General features: G+C 38.6%; 1 protein-coding gene across 1 annotated transcript in view; it reads right to left on the bottom strand.

Annotated features, from left to right (window-relative positions):
- Nucleotides 1-1,406: 1,406 nt before the first annotated feature.
- Nucleotides 1,407-22,666, bottom strand: part of CNTNAP4 (contactin associated protein family member 4) — a 396,860-nt gene continuing 375,600 nt past the window's right edge. Inside the window, exons 20-24 of the mRNA XM_064176535.1 lie at nucleotides 22,412-22,545; nucleotides 20,279-20,366; nucleotides 5,869-6,087; nucleotides 5,429-5,500; nucleotides 1,407-2,008 (exon numbers count right to left, since the gene is read on the bottom strand). Of these exons, the coding sequence (XP_064032605.1) occupies nucleotides 1,815-2,008; nucleotides 5,429-5,500; nucleotides 5,869-6,087; nucleotides 20,279-20,366; nucleotides 22,412-22,545 (707 nt within the window). The 3' untranslated portion in view covers nucleotides 1,407-1,814. The remainder of the gene's footprint in view (nucleotides 2,009-5,428; nucleotides 5,501-5,868; nucleotides 6,088-20,278; nucleotides 20,367-22,411; nucleotides 22,546-22,666) is intronic.

Below are 22,666 nucleotides of genomic sequence, written 5' to 3' on the forward strand. Positions count from 1 at the left end.
GGAAGAAAATAGCTTTAAGAAAACATCTTCTGTTGGACATTTATATTTACAGCCACTATTAATATAAATAACTGTACATAATAAAAGTTCTGGCACATCACATCAGGTTTCTGTGTCTTTATAATCATAGAATCATAGAATGGTCCAGGCTGGAAGGGACCGCTAGTCATCTAGTCCAAAGCCTTGGTCATCTAGTCTGGTGTTCTTGAGTGTTTACAATAAACATTTCCTAAACTTCACAGTCTAGACTCTATCTTTGATCCTTTTTACTGATAGAGGAAAAAAGCAGTGACAGTTATCAATGCTTTCAACAGGAGCAAATATAAGCAAATTCTGAAGGTTGCTTAAACACTGAAGTTTACAAGGGCACAGAATGTCTAATTCATTTCTCAGATCCATGCTGTGGGTCTTCAGTATGCAGAAAAAAATCCCAGAAACCAACCAACCAAACAAATTTATTCTATGGGTGTCAGTTTTCTAAATATTTGCATCCACTGATATTTTTGAAGTCCTAAGATATTCTACCTGATTCTCAGATGTATCTTCCAAAAGATGTATACCTTCTGCAGAAGTTGTGGCATTCACACAAGGCCACATGAATATTTCAGATACCCTATGGTGTCTAAAGCAACCTTGTAATCTGTTCAGACAACTTGAGCCTACCCTTCATACCTGATAATGTGTTTATACTAAACATCATGGACAGTTCTCATTTAACCTGACAGATTATTAAGGGCTGGTTTAATTTTATATGATCACACCTTAACTTGCAGAGGTAAAACAGATACTACTAAGGGTGAAGAACAAAATTGTTGCAGCCACTGCACTAGATTTAAAACATCCTACTTCTATTGTTGTAATAATCATATTAATTCCTGTGATTTAGAATAACTTAATATTGAAGTCTGGAGCAGGCTACAGATGCAATGTTTTCAGAGAGTATATCTTAAATAGTGTACAGAACACTAGTTCTTGACAAAAAAAAAAAAATTGCTATTTTCCAGGGACAATAAAATTGATCATGTTTTGGTGGTTGCAGTTATGATAATTTAACTATTGTAAATACATTATTTGATCTGTCCAAGCAAACATCTTGCCTTTTGTGATCCTAATTTTATTTAACATACCCCAAATGTGCATGAGTCTGTTGGTGCCATCACTTGATCATAAGCAAAAACTTCTTGAGGAAGAGATTTTACAGTTTCAACACACACTTGAGTTTTATGTCCTGCTAGGCTTGCTTACAAGATGGGCTAGCAACGGCATTCGTTAACCCCTAGAGGAAAGTACACTTTGTTTTGGACAGCAATCTTCATGGTTCACAAACAGATGCTGTCATCAGCTAACAGCAGTTCAAGAGGCATTTTCAGTTTGAGGAAGTAAAAGAGACCACTATAATTTAACATATCAGAATTCTTTTAGTAATAAAGTATTAGAATTCACCTTTCACCTTAAGCAAGATTTTAAAGAAAAGGGTAGGAATCATAACAGTTTTCCCATTCAAAAATCATATTCAGTATGAGCGTTAGGCTTCAGTTGTAGAAGGTCACAGCAGAACAGTTGGAAACTACCAACAATGAAATTGGTTACAATATCTAATTCACTGTTACATAAAATGTATAATAGCTAAGGAATGCATGTAATTTAAAGAGGCCTCCTGTAGCAATCACTGATACTGAACATATACAATATACTAAATCTCAAATCCATTGCATTTTCTGTAGTGAAAGAGCTTTTTAAATCCACTGAGAGCCCCTGGCTTAGGAAGAAAGTCAGACTCACATTAATATATTAAATTAAATTGTGAATACTGATCAGAAGAAGTATTCCTTTTGATTTTCATTAACTGTGTTTTGCATGCTGAGCTCACTTTTCAGTGCAGATTCACCACTCTCTTCATTTTCATGTCCTTTTGCCTCATTTTTTGAGTATATGCCTCTCTTTCTATAAATCTGTATGGCTACAGCAGTGATGCAAAGTATGATGAATATCACAACTGCTATAACGCCTAGAATAAGAGAAAAAAAAAAAGTTAAGAGAAAGAGGAGACAAATAAAAATTCATGGGCCAGAGAGCAGGACAAAGAAGGAATGACTCCATCATGTAATGGGAGAGGTTGAAGGAAAAACCAGGAAATAATAAATGGCAAATGCTTTCAAATCAGGAACAGCACTGTAGTATAAGCTTCATAGTAGTTGTTTCGGAATTCTGCACACTGCTACTACTAAAAGAAAATCCAACAAAAACTAAAACAAAACTGAAAAACCCAAACCTAAAGCAAAACAAAAACTCAAAACACCTCTATGGAATGTTGCAATTTTTTAAAAAAATCAATGGAAATCCAGTAGAAGTCCTACAGCACTACAGATAAGAGAGTGTTGTTTCCTACTTCACCACTGGCCCTTAGCTCTCTACCAGTCTGGAAACTGAAGCCATGGTAGATTTGTGAAGTTATTCTTCAGAGACTTGCAGTGACTTTTGTGTCATCTCAGATAATGAGATGACACAAAGGCCACTACTATCACATTTGTCTTTTCCTCAATTCTTTTTTTTCCAGTCATTCTTGTGAGTTAGAACTCTTTCTCATGCCATATGTCATCAGGAAGGAAAGGGACACATGTTCCATCATCATCTTTCATCTGCCAATCAGTTCTGTTATTCTTCCAGTTGTGGGGAAGGAATTTGAATAACAGAGACAGAGCAAAACCAAGTGAGAACAAAGGTACCAGTCTAGAATTCTGAACCTGGTCGTTTGTTAGGCTTGCCTGTGTAAACCACAAAGTTCAAGCTTCACACTCCTAGCAGCTAAAATGGCTTCATAGAATTAGCCCCTTTCATATTCAGTAATACACAGGAATTAGTTCAGACAACAAATGTATGGTTCTGACAAAAGAATGCAGTTAATGAGGAGCATTTGTAAAGGAAATTGGAGAGTGTTTGTAGACACCTATCATCAGGTCAAATTGACAGAAATTCTGGTGTTTATTTTGCCTCATGGAAAAAAAATCCCAACTCCATTTGACTGATAACAAGATAAAGAGGTTTTCATGATCTAAATTAGTCAAGGCTCATATTTATGTAAGTATATCACTATAATGAATAGACACTGGTTAAAATACTGAAATACAAAAATTGAGATTCCCTCTGTTCTGCATGAAATAATCTAAGTTTGACTACTTCTTTTCAGGTTTTTGGCACTTGTTTTAACATTCTAAGCATGTTTTTGCTTTGCATGGCTACATGACCTTGAGTTCATAAATAAATGATGTCCCTGATTATAGAGATGGTAGTGGGCAAAATTCCTTTCTCAAAATCTTTCCACATAAATAATCATGACCTTACAGATTTTGAGCCCATCTCCTCTCTTTCTCATTCATCCTCTCATGGTGATCTCAGGCCCTCAAGTTCATGAAACACAGGTCAGACAGGAGAGAAATTGAGGCAAAATTAAACCAAAGGGAAGTAGAAAGCGCTTGTCAAAGGACCAGAACACATGACTAGGCTGCAGGAAGAAGAAAAATATTACCGACAGTCGGGGAAATAGCTGTAGTGCAGTACCAGCCACACCAGGTGAAGGAGCAATCTTAAGCATTATTTGGCCACAATAGCAAGAAAAATAAAAATACATACTCCTTTAAATCTGTAAATAAAACCAGACCATCCATAATTCAGCACTTGTCATTTTTTTTTTCTTTCTATAATATGAGCAGCCATGTTTAATGGTAGAAATAGAGGTTTTTTCCTGACCTATATTCTTTTCTGGAATAGGCTCTATAATCCAAGCAAATCTTGTTCTTATTATTCCTTTGTTTCACAGTCACAGTACATGATCCTTTTAAGGTCTTGTCTACAGACTCTCTTAGTCTGAGGCAGCTGAATTGGTGCAATTCTCAGTAATACTCACTTAAGGGTACTTACATCATTTTTTTACTGAGTGTTGTACAATTTGTTTTCTTTTGATTTTTAAACAATCATAGTTAAAAAAATGAGGTTATTTTCTTAAGACTGAAAATACTTTATCTTGAACTTCAGAAACTATTTTTATTGAAAATACACTTGAAAACACCTATTAACACCAAATTACCTAGTACATAAAGTGATCTTTATTTACAGATACTTAGATAAAATAGTATAAAATAGTATAAAATAGTATACGTATAAAAATACGTATCTTTTGAAACAGTATATTTTTAATAAGATAAAAATGTAGAACTCAGAAAACATGTTTACATTCTGAGCTTCTTGAATTCAGTGACAATATTTTCAAAGTTTGTGTGTACAAAACTATAAAGATGAAAGTAGACTTTATGAGCAAAGAAGCTTCTTTGTTTTTTACCTCTTATTTCAGTACCTTTAGCACTACTGTGTTAAATGTCACTGGCTATGTAGTATGCTGTTGAAAAATACTGACCATAGCAGTACTATTATTCAAATGGCAAACAGGAGACTGCAGGTTCTTATCTTAACTACACCTTCTATAGGCCTAATGGTTTGATATGCAGTGAGAAGCCTTGGACGATTTATTCTGCCAAATCCCACTATGTAATCTGCCCAGTGAGCCTTTAAAAACCTTTGTAAAGGAAAGCAACTTGTAATTTAAATGGTAGAGAGGATAACCTTTACTTCTCTCTGACTTCTTTCTTTTGAAGTAACTAATGGAAACTGAGATGGTGAATTATATTGCAAAAAATGTAATCTTCATGATTGAAAAGAAGTTTATTTTCCTTACCTCATCACAAGTAAGTACCATCAAAAATTCTCACAGGAAAGATTGTCATAAGACAATTCATGTATTATTGCTTGGGGAAAAAAATAAACAAACCAGCCTCATCCCCCCAAAAAACCAAATCCCAAACCCTGACCCAACCAGCTTAACAAACAAACAAAAAAAAAACAAACAAAAAAAACCACCTAAAAAAACATAAAAACCTCACATATTTATTCTTGTAAATTTTGCAGTGCTGCAAATATAGTTTTCATCTTACTTCCAAAATCGTCTGAGTTAATCTGAGTAATTTAAAATAGTGTGTGGAGGGAAGATTCCTAAGCCATTGCTTCTGACATAACTGAGAATAAAAGATTATTCTTTCTTAAACATATGATATTTTTCACAACTTAACCAAGTACTTTTAAAAATCATAGACACTGGCATTGGGCAGGTTTGGAAAATTTACTTTAGTATCTTAATTTTCATCAGAATGTTCCAATGCATAAAATGCTGATGGCACAAATTTATGCAACAAGAAAATATGAGAGCTATTGATTGCATTTTAAAATAGTGCTTGATTTTTGGCTACCATTTGTAATAAAAATAATCTTTTAACTAGTTTCCTTATGTATGCAAAACTAAACTGATTTCACTTCAATATTGAAAGATTCACAGTTACTAGAAAAAAGACTCCTGTGGATTTGCTATAGTGCCTATTACCTCCTATAATTGCAGAGTCACTTCTGATTGCATCAGCTAAGGGCTCTCCTTCATCTATTGGTCCAGAATGATCTGTAGCAGAAAAAAAAAAAAAAAAAAAAGGAAAAAAGGAAAATGACATAAAAATAGAAGAAGGATTTTCAATAAATTCTCACATAGTTACAGCTCATGTACAGTCTGGTATAGTGGCAATAATGTGGGTCCAGAAGCATGTCAAGAAGACCAATTCAGAAAAAATATACAAACATTCAGAGAAAAAAAAGACACTAGACAAAAGAACATAAGTACATATAAAGAAGAATTATATTTCACATTACTTCTGAGATGTTAATCTACATGGGGAAAAAAAAAAGAAAGTAAAAGAGGGAAAGAGAGCTCAGGTCATGTATTCTATTTAGATTTTGCTTCAGAGATCAGAACAAGTGATAACCATATGTTACCTGCAAATGAGTGAGTTGTTTCACTTGATGTTGAGTCAGCTCCAGTTGAAGTACCACAGCTGGATTCAGTGAAGCGTCCCTTTACAATGACAGGGGATGGACTTCTGTAATGTAGTGCAGCCTTCAAAGGAGCAATGTGGTTGAACTGCACTGAGGAGAGGCATCCAATAAACCCCTGAGAATTTGCCATCACAGTCTCCTCATCTACATCACTGTTTTCTGTTAATTAAAAGGAACAGTGAACAATTAATCATAGTGCAAATGTACAAAATAAAGTGAGACAAGAATAAATGAATAATTAACCTGTGCTCCTCTATGAATATTTGGCTTACAGCAACATATGTAGATCTGTTCAATCTCTTTCATTTCTGTCTTTAATGAAAGACAGCCAGATACATTCAATTTTTTTTTTTTTTTAATAACAGACAACAGTTGCTAGTCTGTTGAGGCAACAGCTTTTAACTTACAGCAAGTTTCAAAGGAAAAAAAATCAAGTGTAACTAAAATATTTAAATTAAAATTCAACAATCCTGCAAAAAGACATGGATGAAGCACACATGGCCACAAAAAAATATTGCAGGGCTGAAGCATCTCTCTTGAAGGCTGAGAAAGTTGTGGTTCAACCTAAGAAGAGAAGACTCCTGGGAGAACTTACAGTGGCCTTCTAGTACCTGGAGGGTGCCTAGAAGAAATCTGGGGAGAGACTGTTTACTAGGACATTGGTTTTAAATTAGAGAAGGCTAAACTTAGACTGAACTTTAGTGAGTTCTTTACTCTGAAGATGGTGGAATAGTGGAATAAGTCAGGATTGATGTGGCTCTAACCAATCTGATCAAGATGGGTGTATCTTTGCTTACTGCAGGGTAGTTTGAATAGATGACCTTCAAAGGTCCTTTCCAACTGAATACATTCTATGATTAATGAAAAATGTATATTATATTAGATTTCTTTCTGTAAATATGTACATTGCTGGATGAAATTGTTTCTTTCTTTAATAAGAAAATATTGTTGTGATTTTTTTTTTTTTATTAGATCAAGCAATCTTGCTGGCACAAGTGATATGGTTTAGGGAAGACAAACTTTTCTCCATTTCAGCACTTAAGTTAAATGACACAAACAAACTGTTTATCAGAGACTGTATTTTATAGTAAATGACAGGTCAGTCTCAAAGAAATATAGGACATGAAGTTATGTACGACTGGTAGCTTCTCTCCAGAGGGGTTCCACAGGGCTTAATTTTAAGGCCAGTGCTCTTTAATGTTTTTATAAATCATGTCATTGAGGAAGTAAAAAATACATGATGCACATTTACTGATTAAACTAAATTAGAAGAATCTGTGGACTCCTTCATAGCTAGTGAGATACTACAGAGAGATCTGGGTAAAACAGAGAGCCATACAATCACCAACAGTATGAAATTTAACAAGAACGAGTGTATGATTCTCTACCTGGAATGAAGTAATGCTGCTTATGCATACAAATAGGCAGACAAAAGGCTGGAGAATCACCCCCTGGAAAGAGATCTGGGAGTCTGGATTGATGATAAGTTGGGTATAACTGTGCCCTAACAGTCAAAATGGCCAGCCACTGTTTCCTGGGGTGTATCATAACATATCATCAAGAACAGCATATGTTGTCAGTTGAAGAAAGTGACTGTCCCACTCTACACCACACTGGGGCAAATCTGCTTTAAGTACTGCACACAGTTTTGGACAGCTCAATACAAGAAGGATATCAGAATATTAGACTGTGTCCAGAAGATAGCAACCAAGATAGTGAAAGGTCTTGAGTTCATGACTTATGATGAGTGGCTGAATTTGATTTGTTCATCTTGGAGAATAAAAGGCTATGAGATGACCTCATTCCAATCTACTTCTGGTGACCAGCAAAAGGACTTAAGAAAATTGAATAATTGCATCAGGGGAAGTTCCTTCACCTTAGGAAAACGTTCTCCACTAAGAGTGTGGTTAGTCACTGAAACAGGCTCCACAGGCACCATGCCTGTGGGAGACAGGAATGTCTGGAAAATGTTTAGTCATACAGTTTACTGTTTGGCAGTCCTATGAAGAGCAGGGAGTTGGACTTGACTATCTGCATTGGCTCCTTTCAACTCAAGATATTACGATTCTATGATTCCATGAATCTGTTTAGAGAAAAATAATGTACATGCATCTTCAACAGTAAAATACCATCTGAAGGTACTAAAGAGGCACTGGAAAAGGATGACTACAAAATCTCACATTGGAATCATGGACTTAATAATAGCTTTGGTTGTGAAAAGACCTTTAAATTTACCAATCATCAGAAAACTCTACCAAGTCTACTGCTCAACTATGTCCCTTAGCAGTGTATCTATGTCAACCACCATCCTGGAGAGTTTATTCCAGTGTTTAATCACCATTTCAATATAGAAGTTTCTTCCAATATCCAATCTAAACTTCCCTTGGTATAATTTGAGACCATTTCTTCTCATTCTATCACCTGATACTTGAGAGAAGAGACTGATCTCCACCTCACTGCAACCTGCTTTCAGATTGAGAGCAATGAGGTCTCCCTTCAGCCTCCTCTTCTCCAGAGTAAACAACCCCATTTTCCTGAGCTGTTTCCCATAAGACTTGTTTTCCAGACCTTACATCAGCTTTGTAGTTCTTCTCTAGACATACTCCAGCAACGAAAAGTCTTCGTTTGAATTAAAGCTCTAAAACTGAGCACAGTACTCAGGCTGTGGCCTTACCAGTGCTCCATACAGGGGAGCAATCACTTCCCTAGCCTGCTTGTCACACTATTCCTGATAAAGGTCAGGAAGCTGTTGGCCTTCTTGGCCACCTGAGCTCATCACTGGCACATGTTCAGCCAGCTATCAATCAACATCCCCAGGGCTTTCTCCACTGGGCAGCTTTTCAGTCACTCCCTCCCAACCTTGTAATAGTGTATGGAGATCTTGTGACTCATGCAGAACCTGGCACTCGGCTTTGTTGAACTTCACACAGTTGCCCTTGGTCCATCAATCCAACCCATCAACACTGCCTTTCAACTCAGACTGTGTTGATATGAAAATTAGATTACAACCAGGCTTTTTTATATTAAAAGTGCTTATTAAATGTATAACTAATTAGATCTGTAGACCAACTGATTTAATTCAAATTACATGTGGTTGATTTTAATTTGTTTCCCTTGTGATTAATATGTGACCACATAAATGCCACTATGATGATATACTTTCAATAACTTTAGACTAGAATTGAAGGTGGAAAGGCACACAAAACTAGGCTCACTAGAAATAAACCCAAGGACAACACAGGAGCACCTGAGAACAGCAAGACAGAACTTGTGACTTCGCACTACAAAAAGGTGGTAAGACCTTTAGACCAACTGAATGAAGTATGAATGCACTAATGCATTCATTATGGGGAAACAAACAGGAGTATCTGGAAGTCATTGTCTATTAGAGAAAAATATTATATATTAGCTATCACAGAAATGTGCTGATATGTTTCACAATGCAAGTGCCATAGTGGGTGGTTATAAACTCCTCAGAAGTGAAAGACAAGTGGCATATGTCAGGGAGTCTTTTGATTATACTAAGATTGCTGATGGTGATGACAGAGTGTTTATGGGATAGATTAAAGGGGCAGGCCAATAACATAGATATCTTGGTGCGAGTCTGTTACATATATTGCTGGGTTAAAAACAGCTGAGTGACTGGGAACAGAGTGTGATTGTGAATGGTGCAACATCCAATTGGTGTCCAGTGTCCAGTGGTGTTTCCCAGGGATCAGTACTGAGCCAAGTTCTGTTCTGCATCTTTATTGGTGACTCAGATGAGGGATTTGAGTCTACTGTAGTAAATTAATAAATGACACCAAGTTCTGGGGGAATATTGATCTTATGGAAAGTAGGAAGACCCTTCAGAAAGACCTGGACAGAATGTGTCAATGTGCTGAGACTAACAGAATGAGGTTTTACAAGGTAAAGTGAAGGGTCCTATGCTTTGGCCACAATAACCTCATGCAGCCCTACAGATTGGTAGTGAGCGGCTGGAGAGAAGTCTGGCAGAGAGGGACCTGGGAGTGCTGGATGACAGCCAGCTGAACATGAGTCAGCAGTGTGCCCAGGTGGCATGGAAGGTCAATGGCATCTTGGCTTATATCAAGAATGATGTGGCCAGTAGTACTAGGGATGTAATTCTGCCCCTGTACTTGGCACTCACATCGAATACTGCATGCAGCTATGGGCTACTCACTTCAAGAAAGATATTGAGGTGCCGGAGCGGGTCCAGAGGAGAGTGATGAGACTGCTGAGAAGGCTGGAGGGAAAGCCTTACAAGGAGAAGCTGAGGGAGTTGTTGTCTAGCCTGGAGAAGAGGAGACTCGGATGGGACCTTATCCCACTCTTCAACTACCTGAAGGGAAGTTGTAGTAAGGTGCATATCATGCTTTTCTCCCAGGCAACTTGTGACAAGATGAGAGGGCATGGCCTGAAGCTGCACCACAGGAGATTTAGGTTGGATATTAGGAAGCACTTCCTCATAGGATGGGTAATTAGACACTGGAATAGACTGTCAAGTGACGTGATGGTGTCACTATCCCTGGAAGGAAAAATGAGATGTGGCACTTAGTGACATGGTCTAGTTGATGTGGGGGTATTAGGTCATAGGCTTAACTTGATGGTGTCAGAGGTCTATTGCAGCCTCAATAGTTCTGTGATACTATGATTCTGAGATAGACCATTCAACCAGGGTGAAATGACAGATGAAATATTACTTAGCCATCTGACAGCAGTTTCATGATCACTGGCACTTGTTCTTGTAGGAGGTTTTAACTTCCCTGATGTCTGATGGAAATACAACACAGCAGAGAGGAAAGTGTCTTAGAGGTTCCTAGAGTGTGTGGAGGATAACTTCCTTATGCAGCTCTTATAGAGTCAACTAGAGAAGCTATCTTGTGGGACCTGCTGCTTGTGACTAGTGAAGGCCTTGCTACAATATAGCATCCGGGTATCATCTTGGGCACACTGAAGATTAAATCATAAAGATGTCAATTGTTAGAGAAGTAAAGAGTGGGATCAGCAGAACTGCTACTTTAGACTTCTGGCAGACAGACTTGGGCCTGTTTCTGAGACTGGTGCACAAAATTCCTTGGGAAGTAGTCCTGAAGGGTCAAGAAGTCCAGAAAAGGTGGACATCGTTCAATAAGGGATTCTTAAAGGCACAAAAAAAAGTTCATCCTCATGTGCTGAAGATGAATCAGCAGGGAAGAAGGCTGACCTGGCTAGAGAAGTCTGCTTGCTCCTTAGGGAGAAGAGTTTATGGTCTTTGGAAGAGGGAACAGGAAACTTGGGAGGACTACAAATTTATTGTGAGGCTGAGCAGGGAGAAAATTAGGAGATCCAAACTTCAACTGGAAACTAATACTTTCAGACCTTAGAGAGAAGAGGAAATGCTTCTAGAAATATATTATCAACGAAAGTAAGACTAAAGGAAATCTTTGTTTTATGTTGGATTCAAGAGAGAGAGCACAGAATTCAAGAAAGGGAAAAAGGCTGAGGTACTTAATATCTTATTTGCCTTAGTCATTAATAGTAAGGCCAGTTGTTCACCAGATACCCAGCCCCTTGAGCTGGAAGATGGGGATGAAGAGCAGAATGAAACACCCACAAACCAAGTGGAGGTGGCTAGTGACCTGCTGCACCGCTTACACATATGCAAATCCATGGGTCCAGATGGCATTCACTTAAGAGCATGGAAATAGCAGTGGAAGTGCTCACCAAGTCTCTTTGAATCATTTACCAGGAGTCCTGGCTAAACAGGGAGGTCCCAAGTAACTAGAGATTGGCAAAAATGACCCCCATCTACAGGAAGGACCAGAGAAATTGAGTACACCCTCATTAAGTTTGAGATAACACTAAATTATGTGGAAGTATACATCTGCTTGAGGGTAGGAAGGTTTCTGCAGAGAGATCTGGAGAGTCTGGATTGATGATCTGAGGTCAGCTATATGAGGTTTAATAAAGCCAAGTGCTGAGTACTGCACTTCTCTCACATGGACCTCATTCAACACTACAAGCTTGGGGCAGAATGTCTGGAATGTCACTTGGTAGAAAAGGACATATCAGATGTCTGAACACAAGCCAAAAGCGGGCCTAGGTGGCCAAGAAAGCCAATAGAATCCTGTCCTGTATCAGCAACATCTTGACCAGCGGGATGAGGGAAATGGTCATGCCCCTGTACACATCACTGGTGAGGTGCCACTGCAAATACTGTATTCAGTGTTCTGTCTCTCACTACAAAAAGGATTTGAGTCACTGTAGCGTGCCCACAGAAGGGCAACAAAGCTGGTAAAGGGGATGGAGAACAGGACTTGTAAGGAACCACTGAGGGAACTGGGATTGTTTAGTCTGGAGCAAAGCAGACTGAGAGGAGATCACATTGCTCCCTTTGACAACCCAATAGGAAGTTGTAGTGAGGTGGGGGTTAATCTCTTTTCTCTTTTACCCAGCCACAGAATGAGAGGAGATGGCCTCAAGTTATACCAATGGAGGTTTAGATTACACATTAGGAAAAATTTTGTTACAAAAAAGAGTGGTCAGGCATATACTGACCAAAGAGGTAGCAGAATCACTGTTCAATGGCCATGGTGGTGTTATGTCAGTGCTTGGACTTGATGAACTTAGAGGTCTTTTTCAAACAATATAATTCTATGACTCTGTGCTTCTAAATCTAGTATTATTTTACTGAAATTTACTTGTGATTCAAACTGAAATGTCCAGGATGAGATAACTCATTAAATGATTATTTTTCTCAATTTTGTGCAGAAAAAAGTACATTTTGAAAATAATACACTGATCTAGTCTTACTTTCCCTAGTATTTTTATTTGTTTAATCAATTTACTGTTGATAAATATGCCAACACAGGAAGTAAATTTGTTAGAAGGAAATAATTCTGTCATTGAGATTTTTTTCCTGCTTTTTTTCAATACAAGTACAATAATCAGGAGCCACATGTGGGTGTTACTTATGAAATTGTTGTTTGTCACACTGCTGAGACATAGTTGAAAAAAAACCAACCCACTTTAAAATGAAGTATTGGAAGACATATATTCTGTCAAGAAAAATATTTCATCAAACTTAAGAATTTCCACTAAGTCCCTGAATATTGCCTTTAATAGTAATATTTTGTCCAAGATTTTAAGACTGTAGAAACTTCTTAGTCTGCAAATCCTGAAAAGCTTTTGTATTAGAAGAAAGCCCTGAGCTAATTATATATATATGCGTATAATTTATTTTTTTTTAGTACAATGGTATCTACTTTAAATTGTAGGAGCCGCATAAAAATGTATATTGTACATAAAAATGTATATTGGCCAATGTGATTCCCATACACAAGAAGGGTCGTAAGGAGGAGCCAGAAAACTACAGACCTGTGAGCCTGACCTCAGTGCCAGGCAAGGTCATGGAACAGGTCATCTTGGGTGCCATCACAAAGCATCTACAGGATAGCCAAGGGATCAGGCCCAGCCAGCATGGGGTTAGGAAGGGCAGGTCCTGCCTCACCAACCTGATCTCCTTTTATGATCAGGTTACCCATCTGGTGAATGTGGGGAAGGCTGTGGATGTAGTCTACTTGGACTTCAGCAAAGCCTTTGACACTGTCTGCCACAAGAAGCTCCTAGCCAAGCTGGCAGCTCATGGTTTGGACAGATTCACTCTGTGCTGGATCAAGAAGTGGCTGGATGGCAGAGCCCAGAGAGTGGTGGTGAATGGTGCCACATCCAGTTGGCAGCCAGTCACTAGTGGTGTTCCCCAAGGATCAGTGCTGGGCCCAGTCCTGTTCAATATCTTTATTGATGATCTGGACGAGGGCATTGAGTCCAGCATCAGTAAGTTTGCAGATGACACCAAGCTAGGAGCAGGTGTTGATCTGTTGGAAGGTAGGAGAGCCCTGCAGAGGGACCTGGACAGGCTGGATGGGTGGGCAGAGGCCAATGGGATGAGATTTAACAAGGCCAAGTGCAGGGTTCTGCACTTCGGCCACAATAACCCCAAGCAGCACTACAGGCTGGGGACTGAGTGGCTGGAGAGCAGCCAGGAGGAAAGGGACCTGGGGGTACTGATAGATAGCAAGCTGAAGATGAGGCAGCAGTGTGCCCAGGTGGCCAAGAGAGCCAATGGCATCCTGGCCTGCATCAGAACAGTGAGGCCAGTAGGACAAGGGAGGTTATTCTTCCCCTGTATTCAGCACTGGTCAGGCCACATCTTGAGTACTGTGTCCAGTTCTGGGCCCCTCAATTCAAGAAAGATGTTGAGGTGCTGGAACATGTCCAGAGAAGGGCAACAAAGCTGGTGAGGGGCCTGGAGCACAAATCCTATGAGGAGAGGTTGAGGGAGCTGGGCCTGTTTAGCCTGGAGAAGAGGAGGCTCAGGGGTGATCTTATTACTATCTACAACTACCTGAAGGGGCATTGTAGCCAGGTGGGGGTTGGCCTCTTCTGCCAGGCAACCAGCAATAGAACAAGGGGACACAGTGTCAAGTTGTGCCAGGGTAGGTATAGGCTGGATATTAGGAAGAAGTTCTTCACAGAGAGAGTGATTTCCCATTGGAATGGGCTGCCCAGGGAGGTGGTGGAGGCACCGTCCCTGGAGGTGTTCAAGAAAGGAGTGGATGAGGCACTCAGTGCCATGGTCTAGTTGACTGGATAGGGCTGGGTGATAAGTTGGACAGGATGACCTTGGAGGTCTCTTCCAACCTGGTTGATTCTATGATTCTATGATTCTATGATTCTACACTAACAGACATATTAAAGACTTTTCTAAATCAAGTTTAAAATACTGAATTTTACTGATTTATTACTATATGAATTTCTAAGTCCGTATATTAGAAACAGCTGCATAAAGTGGCAATTATAAGCATGTACTTCACTGCAGCATACTCTTTCAAGTATCCAGACATTATTGTTTAAACAGGCTGATCAAATTGTCACTGTATTTTAAGCTATAAGTGGAGTACAGTGTAAGTTTTAAAATTCCATCTTTTTTTTATCGATAAAGCTATAATAATTGGAGCTGTAGTAAGCCTCACAAGTATTTAATTATCTTCAAAGACATTCCCATAAAGACAGACCTAAATAATGAAATTATAAATTCAAATTAAAAAAAAAAAAAGAAAGAACTAATTTTCTACAAATAGAATGGAATTGTTTGAATACACAAAAACATTATTTAAAATATGGGTAGGAATTACTTTACTTAGGCCTTCTGATTAAGAATCTAGCAAAAATGTGTTTTATTATTGAAATGACAAATTTTCACTTTGTTGAATGTTTTTATATGCCATATGACGTCTTTGTTGAAGTTAAGATGTTAAAAATTTGAGTATAAGCCAGAGCTAAGTAAATCTTGCTGATAGTGTGTCTTTACCACAGCACAGAACAGTCAGCTACTCTTACTGAAGAAAAAAGTTGCCCACAGCTCCCCACTCTCACCCTGGGGAAGGCTAGGAGTCCTTGACCTGGGCAAATGTGGCTTTACTCAATGGAAGTAAATTAATTCCTCAGTGGGTTGCCATAAAATGGGAGGATTATAGAAATACTGCCAGAGAATGTAGAGATGCACAAGTAAGACCAAGGCCTTCTCAGAACTGAGTCTTGCCAGGGAGGTGAAAGAAAATAATAAGAGTTTTCTTCAAATGCATCAACAACAAAAACAGGGAAAAGATGGGTCCACTACTGAATGATATGGGAGATATGGTAACTGAAGATGGAGAGATGGTGGAGTTGCTGAATGCCTTTTTTACCTCAGTTGTTACCCTTAGAACCTGCCCTCAGGAACCTCAGTCTCTGGAAGCAAGGGAGCAGAACCGGAGAGAAAAGGACACTCCACTAGTCAGTCAGGAATGGGCTAGAGATCTCTTATACCAGCTGAAGGCACACAGATCCATGGGCCCTGATAAAGTGCATCCATGAGTGCTGAGAGCTGGCTGATATTATTGCTGACCCTGTCTCCATAATTTTTTAAAAAATCATGGAGAATAGGCAATTACAGACCAGTCAGTCTCACCTCCATCCCTGGAAAGATGGTAGAGCAGCTCATACTAGAGGTTATCTCTAACCACATGGAAGAAAAGAGGGTTATCAGAAGTGGCCAACATGGATTTACCAAGGGGAGATATTGCTTGATAAATCTGATAGCCTTCTACAAAACCATGACTAGATGGGTAGACAAAGGAAGAGCAGTGGATGTCATATACCTTGACTCCAGCAAGGCTTTTTATACTATCTCCCATAACATCCTCACAGAAAAGCTCAGAAAAATGTGGCATAGATGGCTGGTCTGTGAAGGGGATTGAAAACTGACTCCACAACAGAGTTCAGAGGGTTGTGATTGGTGGCAGAGTCAACTTGGAGGTCTGTAGCCAGAAGTGTTCCCAGCAATCAGTACTGGGTACAGTTTTATTCAATATCATTATCAATAACCAGGATGAGGACATTGAGTATACTCTTCACAAGTTCACTGATGATACAAAACTGGGGGAGGTGGCTGACACCCCATCAGGCGTTGCAGCCGTCTAATGAGATCTTGACAGGATGAAGTGCTGGTCAAAGGCTAACCACATGAAGTTCAATAAGGACAACTGCAGGGTCCTGCATCTAGGGAGGAATAACAACAGGCACCAGTAAGGTTGGGGGCTGCCCTATTTGAAAGCAGCACTATGGAGAAAGACCTTGGAGTTCTGGTGGACAGCAAGTTCTGCATAGGACAGCGATGTGCCCTTGTGGCCAAGAGAGCCAATGACATCCTAGAGTGCATCAAGAAAAGTTTGTCCAGGAGGTCTAGGGAGGCTTTTCTCCCCTTCTATTCTGCCCCAGTGAGACCACACATGGAGTACTGTGTCCCACTTTGTGCTTCCCAGTTCAAGAGAGACAGGGACCTGTTGGAGAGAGTCCAACAGAGAGCCATGAGGATATCTGGGATGCTTGAGCATCTCCCTATGGAGGGAGACTGATAAACCTGAGGCTGTTTAGTCTAGGCTGAGTCCTCCTACAAGTTGTTCTTAACTCCATGCTTCACATTACTGTGGTGATGCAAAGACATCAATTAAGGCCATTCCCATCCTTGAACTTTTAGAACAGCATAGCGTGGGAGGATTTGTTGCTAACATAACCTGAATTGATAAGCAATGAGCAACCGCACTGCAAAGTGCCCTTCTTGTAGGCAGGAAGCCAGGTGGTGGGTGACACACCCCACATGCAGCTGCAGGGGAGCAGAGCCAGCCATCTGCAGGGGACGGACTTTACAGGTTGTTGTTGTTATAGATTGACCTATCGGTACCACACACATAACCCTGGACCAACTCAAACTAAGTCATGCACGCCTCTTCCAAGTAGCATATAAGCTGCTGTATTGCCTCAATAAAATGTACTGTACTGCTTGCAGCTAACTCAGACTGAGTTGTCTCGTCAGTATCCCAATCCCAACTCCGCTGGCTTCCCATGACTGCAGCATGGTTTATTTCAAAGAGACTACATTGATTCTGATCAAAAGAGGCTGCTACTTGCCTAAAAATACGTATTTAATCACATCACATCAAATACATTCTAAAATAAGTAGATGCAAACTCCAATATGGAATTTCATGACAAAGATAACAAATCCTTCAATACTGGTCATTACAGTGTTACCTTTATGTGACTGTGACTGCAGCAGTCTTTTACACTTTAAAATATTATAAATTCCTGATTCAATTTTACCATTGATTCATGGAGTCTTGGAATATTCTATGATTCCTTGATTCTATGATTCTATGATTCTTTTAAAAAGAAAAACAAAATCTAGCAGCTTATATTTTGGCTTATATTGCTTTAAAGTTACACTTAAGTGATAGTTTATTTCCACCCCCTGATTCTCTGCACAGAGCTAAAAGCAAGTTCTCTTCTGAACTGTAAGCTACATAAATAAAATCTCCACTTCAGAAGTAATATACGTTCATCTTTGTATTAAAAGTTCTCCATTGAGAATACAGATCAGCTACACGGAAGTTTCCAATTAAAATAATTCTTTTTTTTTCCTGAAGTTTGTATGACCTTTAAATTTCATTATCCAATACATTTTAAGTACTTAATAACAATAACATTAAAACAATAGTTAGTGTCTGCACTTTCATGTGTATTCAAAATTATTTTCCATGTATTCCAGATAAACCTCAAAATTTAAAAAAAAAAAAAAAAAAAAAAAAAAAAAAAAGGAAATAACAATTTATTTGATGGATAAGAAATTATCTAGATGATCTTATCCAAATAGCTGTGTGCAACAGGTCAATGTTTAAATGAAGAATAGTAACTAGTGATGTCCCTCAGAGGTCTGAACTGGGACTGTTCAATACATATATTAATGATGTAGACAGTAGGACTGAGTGTATCATCAAGAGGTTTGCCAATGACACCAAGATGAGTGGTGCAGTTGATTCACTAGAGGAAAGGGATGCCATGCAGAGAAGCCTTAATGGTCTTGATGAGCAGGCCAGTGTAAAAGTCACTAAATTCACAAGGCTAAATGAAAGGTCCTAACATGATAATCCCTAGTACAGTATTGAATGTGGGACCAAGGAACTGAAAGCAGACCTGTGGAGAAGGATTTGGGGGTGTTGGTGCATGAAAAAAATTACTAGATGACAATATTCACATGCATCCCAGGAATTCAGTGTTATCTTGTCTGCACAGGAAAGTCATGGATCTGTTAAGGCAGGTCCAGAGGATGGCTACAAAATTGTACAGAGGGCTGGAACGTCTCCCCTGAAAAGAAAGACTGAGAGAGTTGGGGTTGTTTAGCCTGGAAGAGAGAAGGTTCTGGCAAGATGTTATTGCAGCCTTTCAATATACTAAGGCAGTTTAAAAGAAAGAGTCTTTACAAGTCTGTATGAAAGGATAAGGGGTAATGGTTTTAAAGTGAAAGACAGTAGATTTGATTATACTCAAGGAAAATGTGGTGGTTTTTATGACAGGATTGGAAAGACACTGAAACAAGTTGCCCACAGAAGTTGTGGATGATACTCTACTAGAAGTGTTAGGTTGTATGAGGACTTCAACGAGTTGATCTAATGAAAGATGCTTCTGTCTGTGGCAGAGGGGTTGGTACTAGGTCACCTTGTGAAGTCCCTTCCTACTCAAATCATTCTATGATTTGAGATATTCAAATTTATAAGATGAGAATATCAAATCAGATATATAAATCTGAATACAAATCAAAATATCAAATTACTTACAATGGAAGTACGACATCCAAATCTATTCCAATATTCTTCAATATTTACTTTTCTAAACAACCGTAGGTCAGAATTTAATTTCAATTATGAACCTCTGCCGTGAAAGTGAACTGATGATTTCACAATTTCCTAGCCAGTACTACATACAGGAATGAGTATATTTAAAAGTGATTTTTGTGCTTTTATACACACATGTGACAGAAAGTTAAAGTCTACTTCTTTTTTTTTCCCCTCAGAATAGATTAGGAAACTAATTTCATACATATTTTGATTTTGCCCTTTAAAAAAAAACATTTTTATTATCTGAATGTATATGTTGGGCATACAGAAGCTGGCAAAGACTTGTTGCCTCCTACACAGTGTCATGATGGAGTATTTCAGATAATACTTTGTTTGTCTGCAGATGATTCTTTGGGAAAGCATAATATTGTTTTCTACTGTCATAGTCAAGACAGTATTTCAGGGTCTGTTACAATGGCAGAAGGACTGACCAAAGTTGCATGCTATTCCCAAAGTTACTATATAAAATCCTTGATATATGAGTTCTGGAGGAGCAACTCAAGGTATAAAATTATTCTAAATTATATCACCTATAACAGGATGTGACAAAAACCCATCTTTGATATTTTGATTTATGACAGGGATTGTACAAACCACATAAATACTTCTTTTTTTTTTTTTTTTTTTTTTTTTTTTTTTTTTTTTTTTTTCCTAATAGCCTTCATTAGCATTTTAGTTAACTTAAAAAGATTTTTAAAGATTGGGATGCCTTCACTTTTCTGTGGGTAATTTATTAGCTTTTATTAGCTAAACATTCAACCACTACAGTTAGAGAAGGAGGTAGTTAGTTGCACAGTGACTTTTTTTTTTTTTTTTTGGTGGTGACAAAATAAAAAGAAGTGTTATATCATAATGATTTCTTGCAAAATAAAAGAGCAAAGTCTAAAATTATTTTTAATGGAACCTACTTGATCATTTATCAAGAAGTAATTGATATTATATTTCTATTTCAACAAAGCTGAAGTTTGTACCTTGATTATGACTCTGTCTAATTAAAGACCACAAATGTCTTTCAATTAGATGAAGGCTATTTTTTTATGTGCTTTAATGATGTTTTCATCTGTTTTAGAAAATCTATAGTATTCTTTCACTTACCTAAAATTTTGCCAAGTGTGAGAGACTTGATTGCATTGAATTCTGAACCTGAAGACAGAATAAACTTCACTCTTTCATTCTGGTTAACCTGCAGAATGGTTTGATGAAAACCAGAGTATAATAATAGGATAATTATTAGTAAAGTTTTTAAAAAAGCAGATAAGAACAAGGTTAAAAATAAAGGACATGAGGGGATCATTTGATATTTATTGCATAAACACTAATATGAACTTAGACTATCACCTTCCTCATATCACTAATTATAGCTGTGATACTTCTTAAGCATCTCACATAAGCCATTATTTATCATATTACAGTATCACAGTATCACCAAGGTTGAAAGAGATCCCATAGATCATCAAGTCCAATCCTTTACCACAGAGCTCAAGGCTAGACCATGGCACCAAGTGCCACGTCCAGTCCTGCCTTGAACAGCTCCAGGGACGGCGACTCCTCCACCTCCCCGGGCAGCCCATTCCAATGTCCAATGACTCTCTCAGTGAAGAGCTTTCTCCTCACCTCGAGCCTAAATTTCCCCTGGTGTAGCTTGAGGGTGTGTCCTCTTGTTCTGGTGCTGGCCACCTGAGAGAACAGAACAACCTCCTCCTGGCTACAACCTTCCCTCAGGTAGTTATAGACAGCAATAAGGTCTCCCCTGGGACTCCTCTTTTCCAGGCTAAACAATCCCAGCTCACTCAGCCTCTCCTCATAGGGCTTGTGCTCAAGGCCTCTCACCAGCCTCGTCACACTTCTCTGGACACGTTCAAGCATCTCAATGTCCTTCCTAAACTGGGAGGCCCAGAACTGAACACAGTGCTCAAGGTGTGGTCTGACCAGTGCAGAGTACAGGGGCCGAATGACCTCCCTGCTCCTGCTGACCACACCATTCCTGATGCAGGCCAGGATGCCATTGGCTCTCTTGGCCACCTGGGCACACTGCTGGCTCATGTTCAGGCGGGTATCAATCAGCACCCCCAGATCCCTTTCTGTTTGGCTGCTCTCCAGCCACTCCGACCCCAGCCTGTATCTCTGCATGGGGTTGTTGTGGCCAAAGTGCAGCACCCAGCACTTGGCACTATTGAACACCATCCCACTGGACTCTGCCCATCTGTCCAGGTGGTCAAGGTCCCGCTGCAGAGCCCTTCTGCCCTCCAACCCAGCCACATCTGCCCCCAGTTTGGTGTCATCTGCAAACTTGCTGATGACTGACTCAATGCCCTCATCCAGATCATCTATGAAGATGATAAAGAGGATGGGGCCCAGCACTGATCCTTGAGGGATCCTTTGGCTGATTCCTGCTTTCTCACATATAAAATAAATAAAAATAGTAAACCTTCAAAAAGATTAAAAAGTCCCTTTTTATTAGAAAAGGCATTCAACATTAAGTTCTTAGAGACCAAACATTATACTATAAGTGCTCTGTTCCCCAGGATTCCTCTAGAACTATTTGCCTTCAAGCTGTTGAGCCATAATTATAGCAAACTTATCTCCAGTACTAAAATATTAACTTTTGACATCCATTAAAAACAAAACAAAACAAAACAAAACAAAAAAAAAAACCAAAAAAACAAACAACCACAGATACTTCTATACATGTTACTATCTACTGTTAGGAAATAGGTACGTCTAAATTTCAATCAAATTTCCATAGAAAATATATTGCTTTTTAGCAGTCACATTCCTTGATGTAGACAAATGAAATGGTCTTATATATCACCTAGACGGTAATACATTTGTACTGTAGTTTGATACAACATTTGAAATAAACAAACAAACAAAAAAACCCCAACAACAACAAAAAAAAAGCAAGGCCCAAAACAACTGTCAGCAGTCATAAACATTTCACAAAATGTGAAAATTTAACAATTATTCAATTTGACTTATTTTCATGTAAAGTGATGAGGAAGTATTATTTTTTGAAAAACTGAAAATAAAAATTGAAAATAAAAAAAGGATTGTCTAATGTAAACCTTACATGTGCATCATGAGTCTGACCACCTTTGCCTTACTTCAGATATTAAATCACATTTTATTTGGTGGTAATTGTTGTAACTATTCACTTAATTTTATTTTGGATCTTCTTTTTATGACAATGTACTTTCGACTTTTGTATTTTTTTCCCAACTGAATTACCTCTACAAAGAGTGTTTCCTCCTCTCTGTTGATCTTCACATGTTGCAGATGTCCATCAGCCATGCTTTTGATATTGATGCTGAAGACATCGGGATTTTTATGGCTATCTAGCTTATACCTGATCTGTAAACTTCCTGCAGAGATAAATCACACAAGCAATATAGTACCCTACTTATGTAACAGGAAATGTAGATCACATAAAATGCTTCCTGTTTCACAGGAATGTAAAGATTATTGTCAAGCAAAACAAATGTT

This window comes from Pogoniulus pusillus, chromosome Z, assembly GCF_015220805.1.
Source record: "Pogoniulus pusillus isolate bPogPus1 chromosome Z, bPogPus1.pri, whole genome shotgun sequence".
In the NCBI taxonomy this organism is placed as follows: Eukaryota; Metazoa; Chordata; class Aves; order Piciformes; family Lybiidae; genus Pogoniulus; species Pogoniulus pusillus.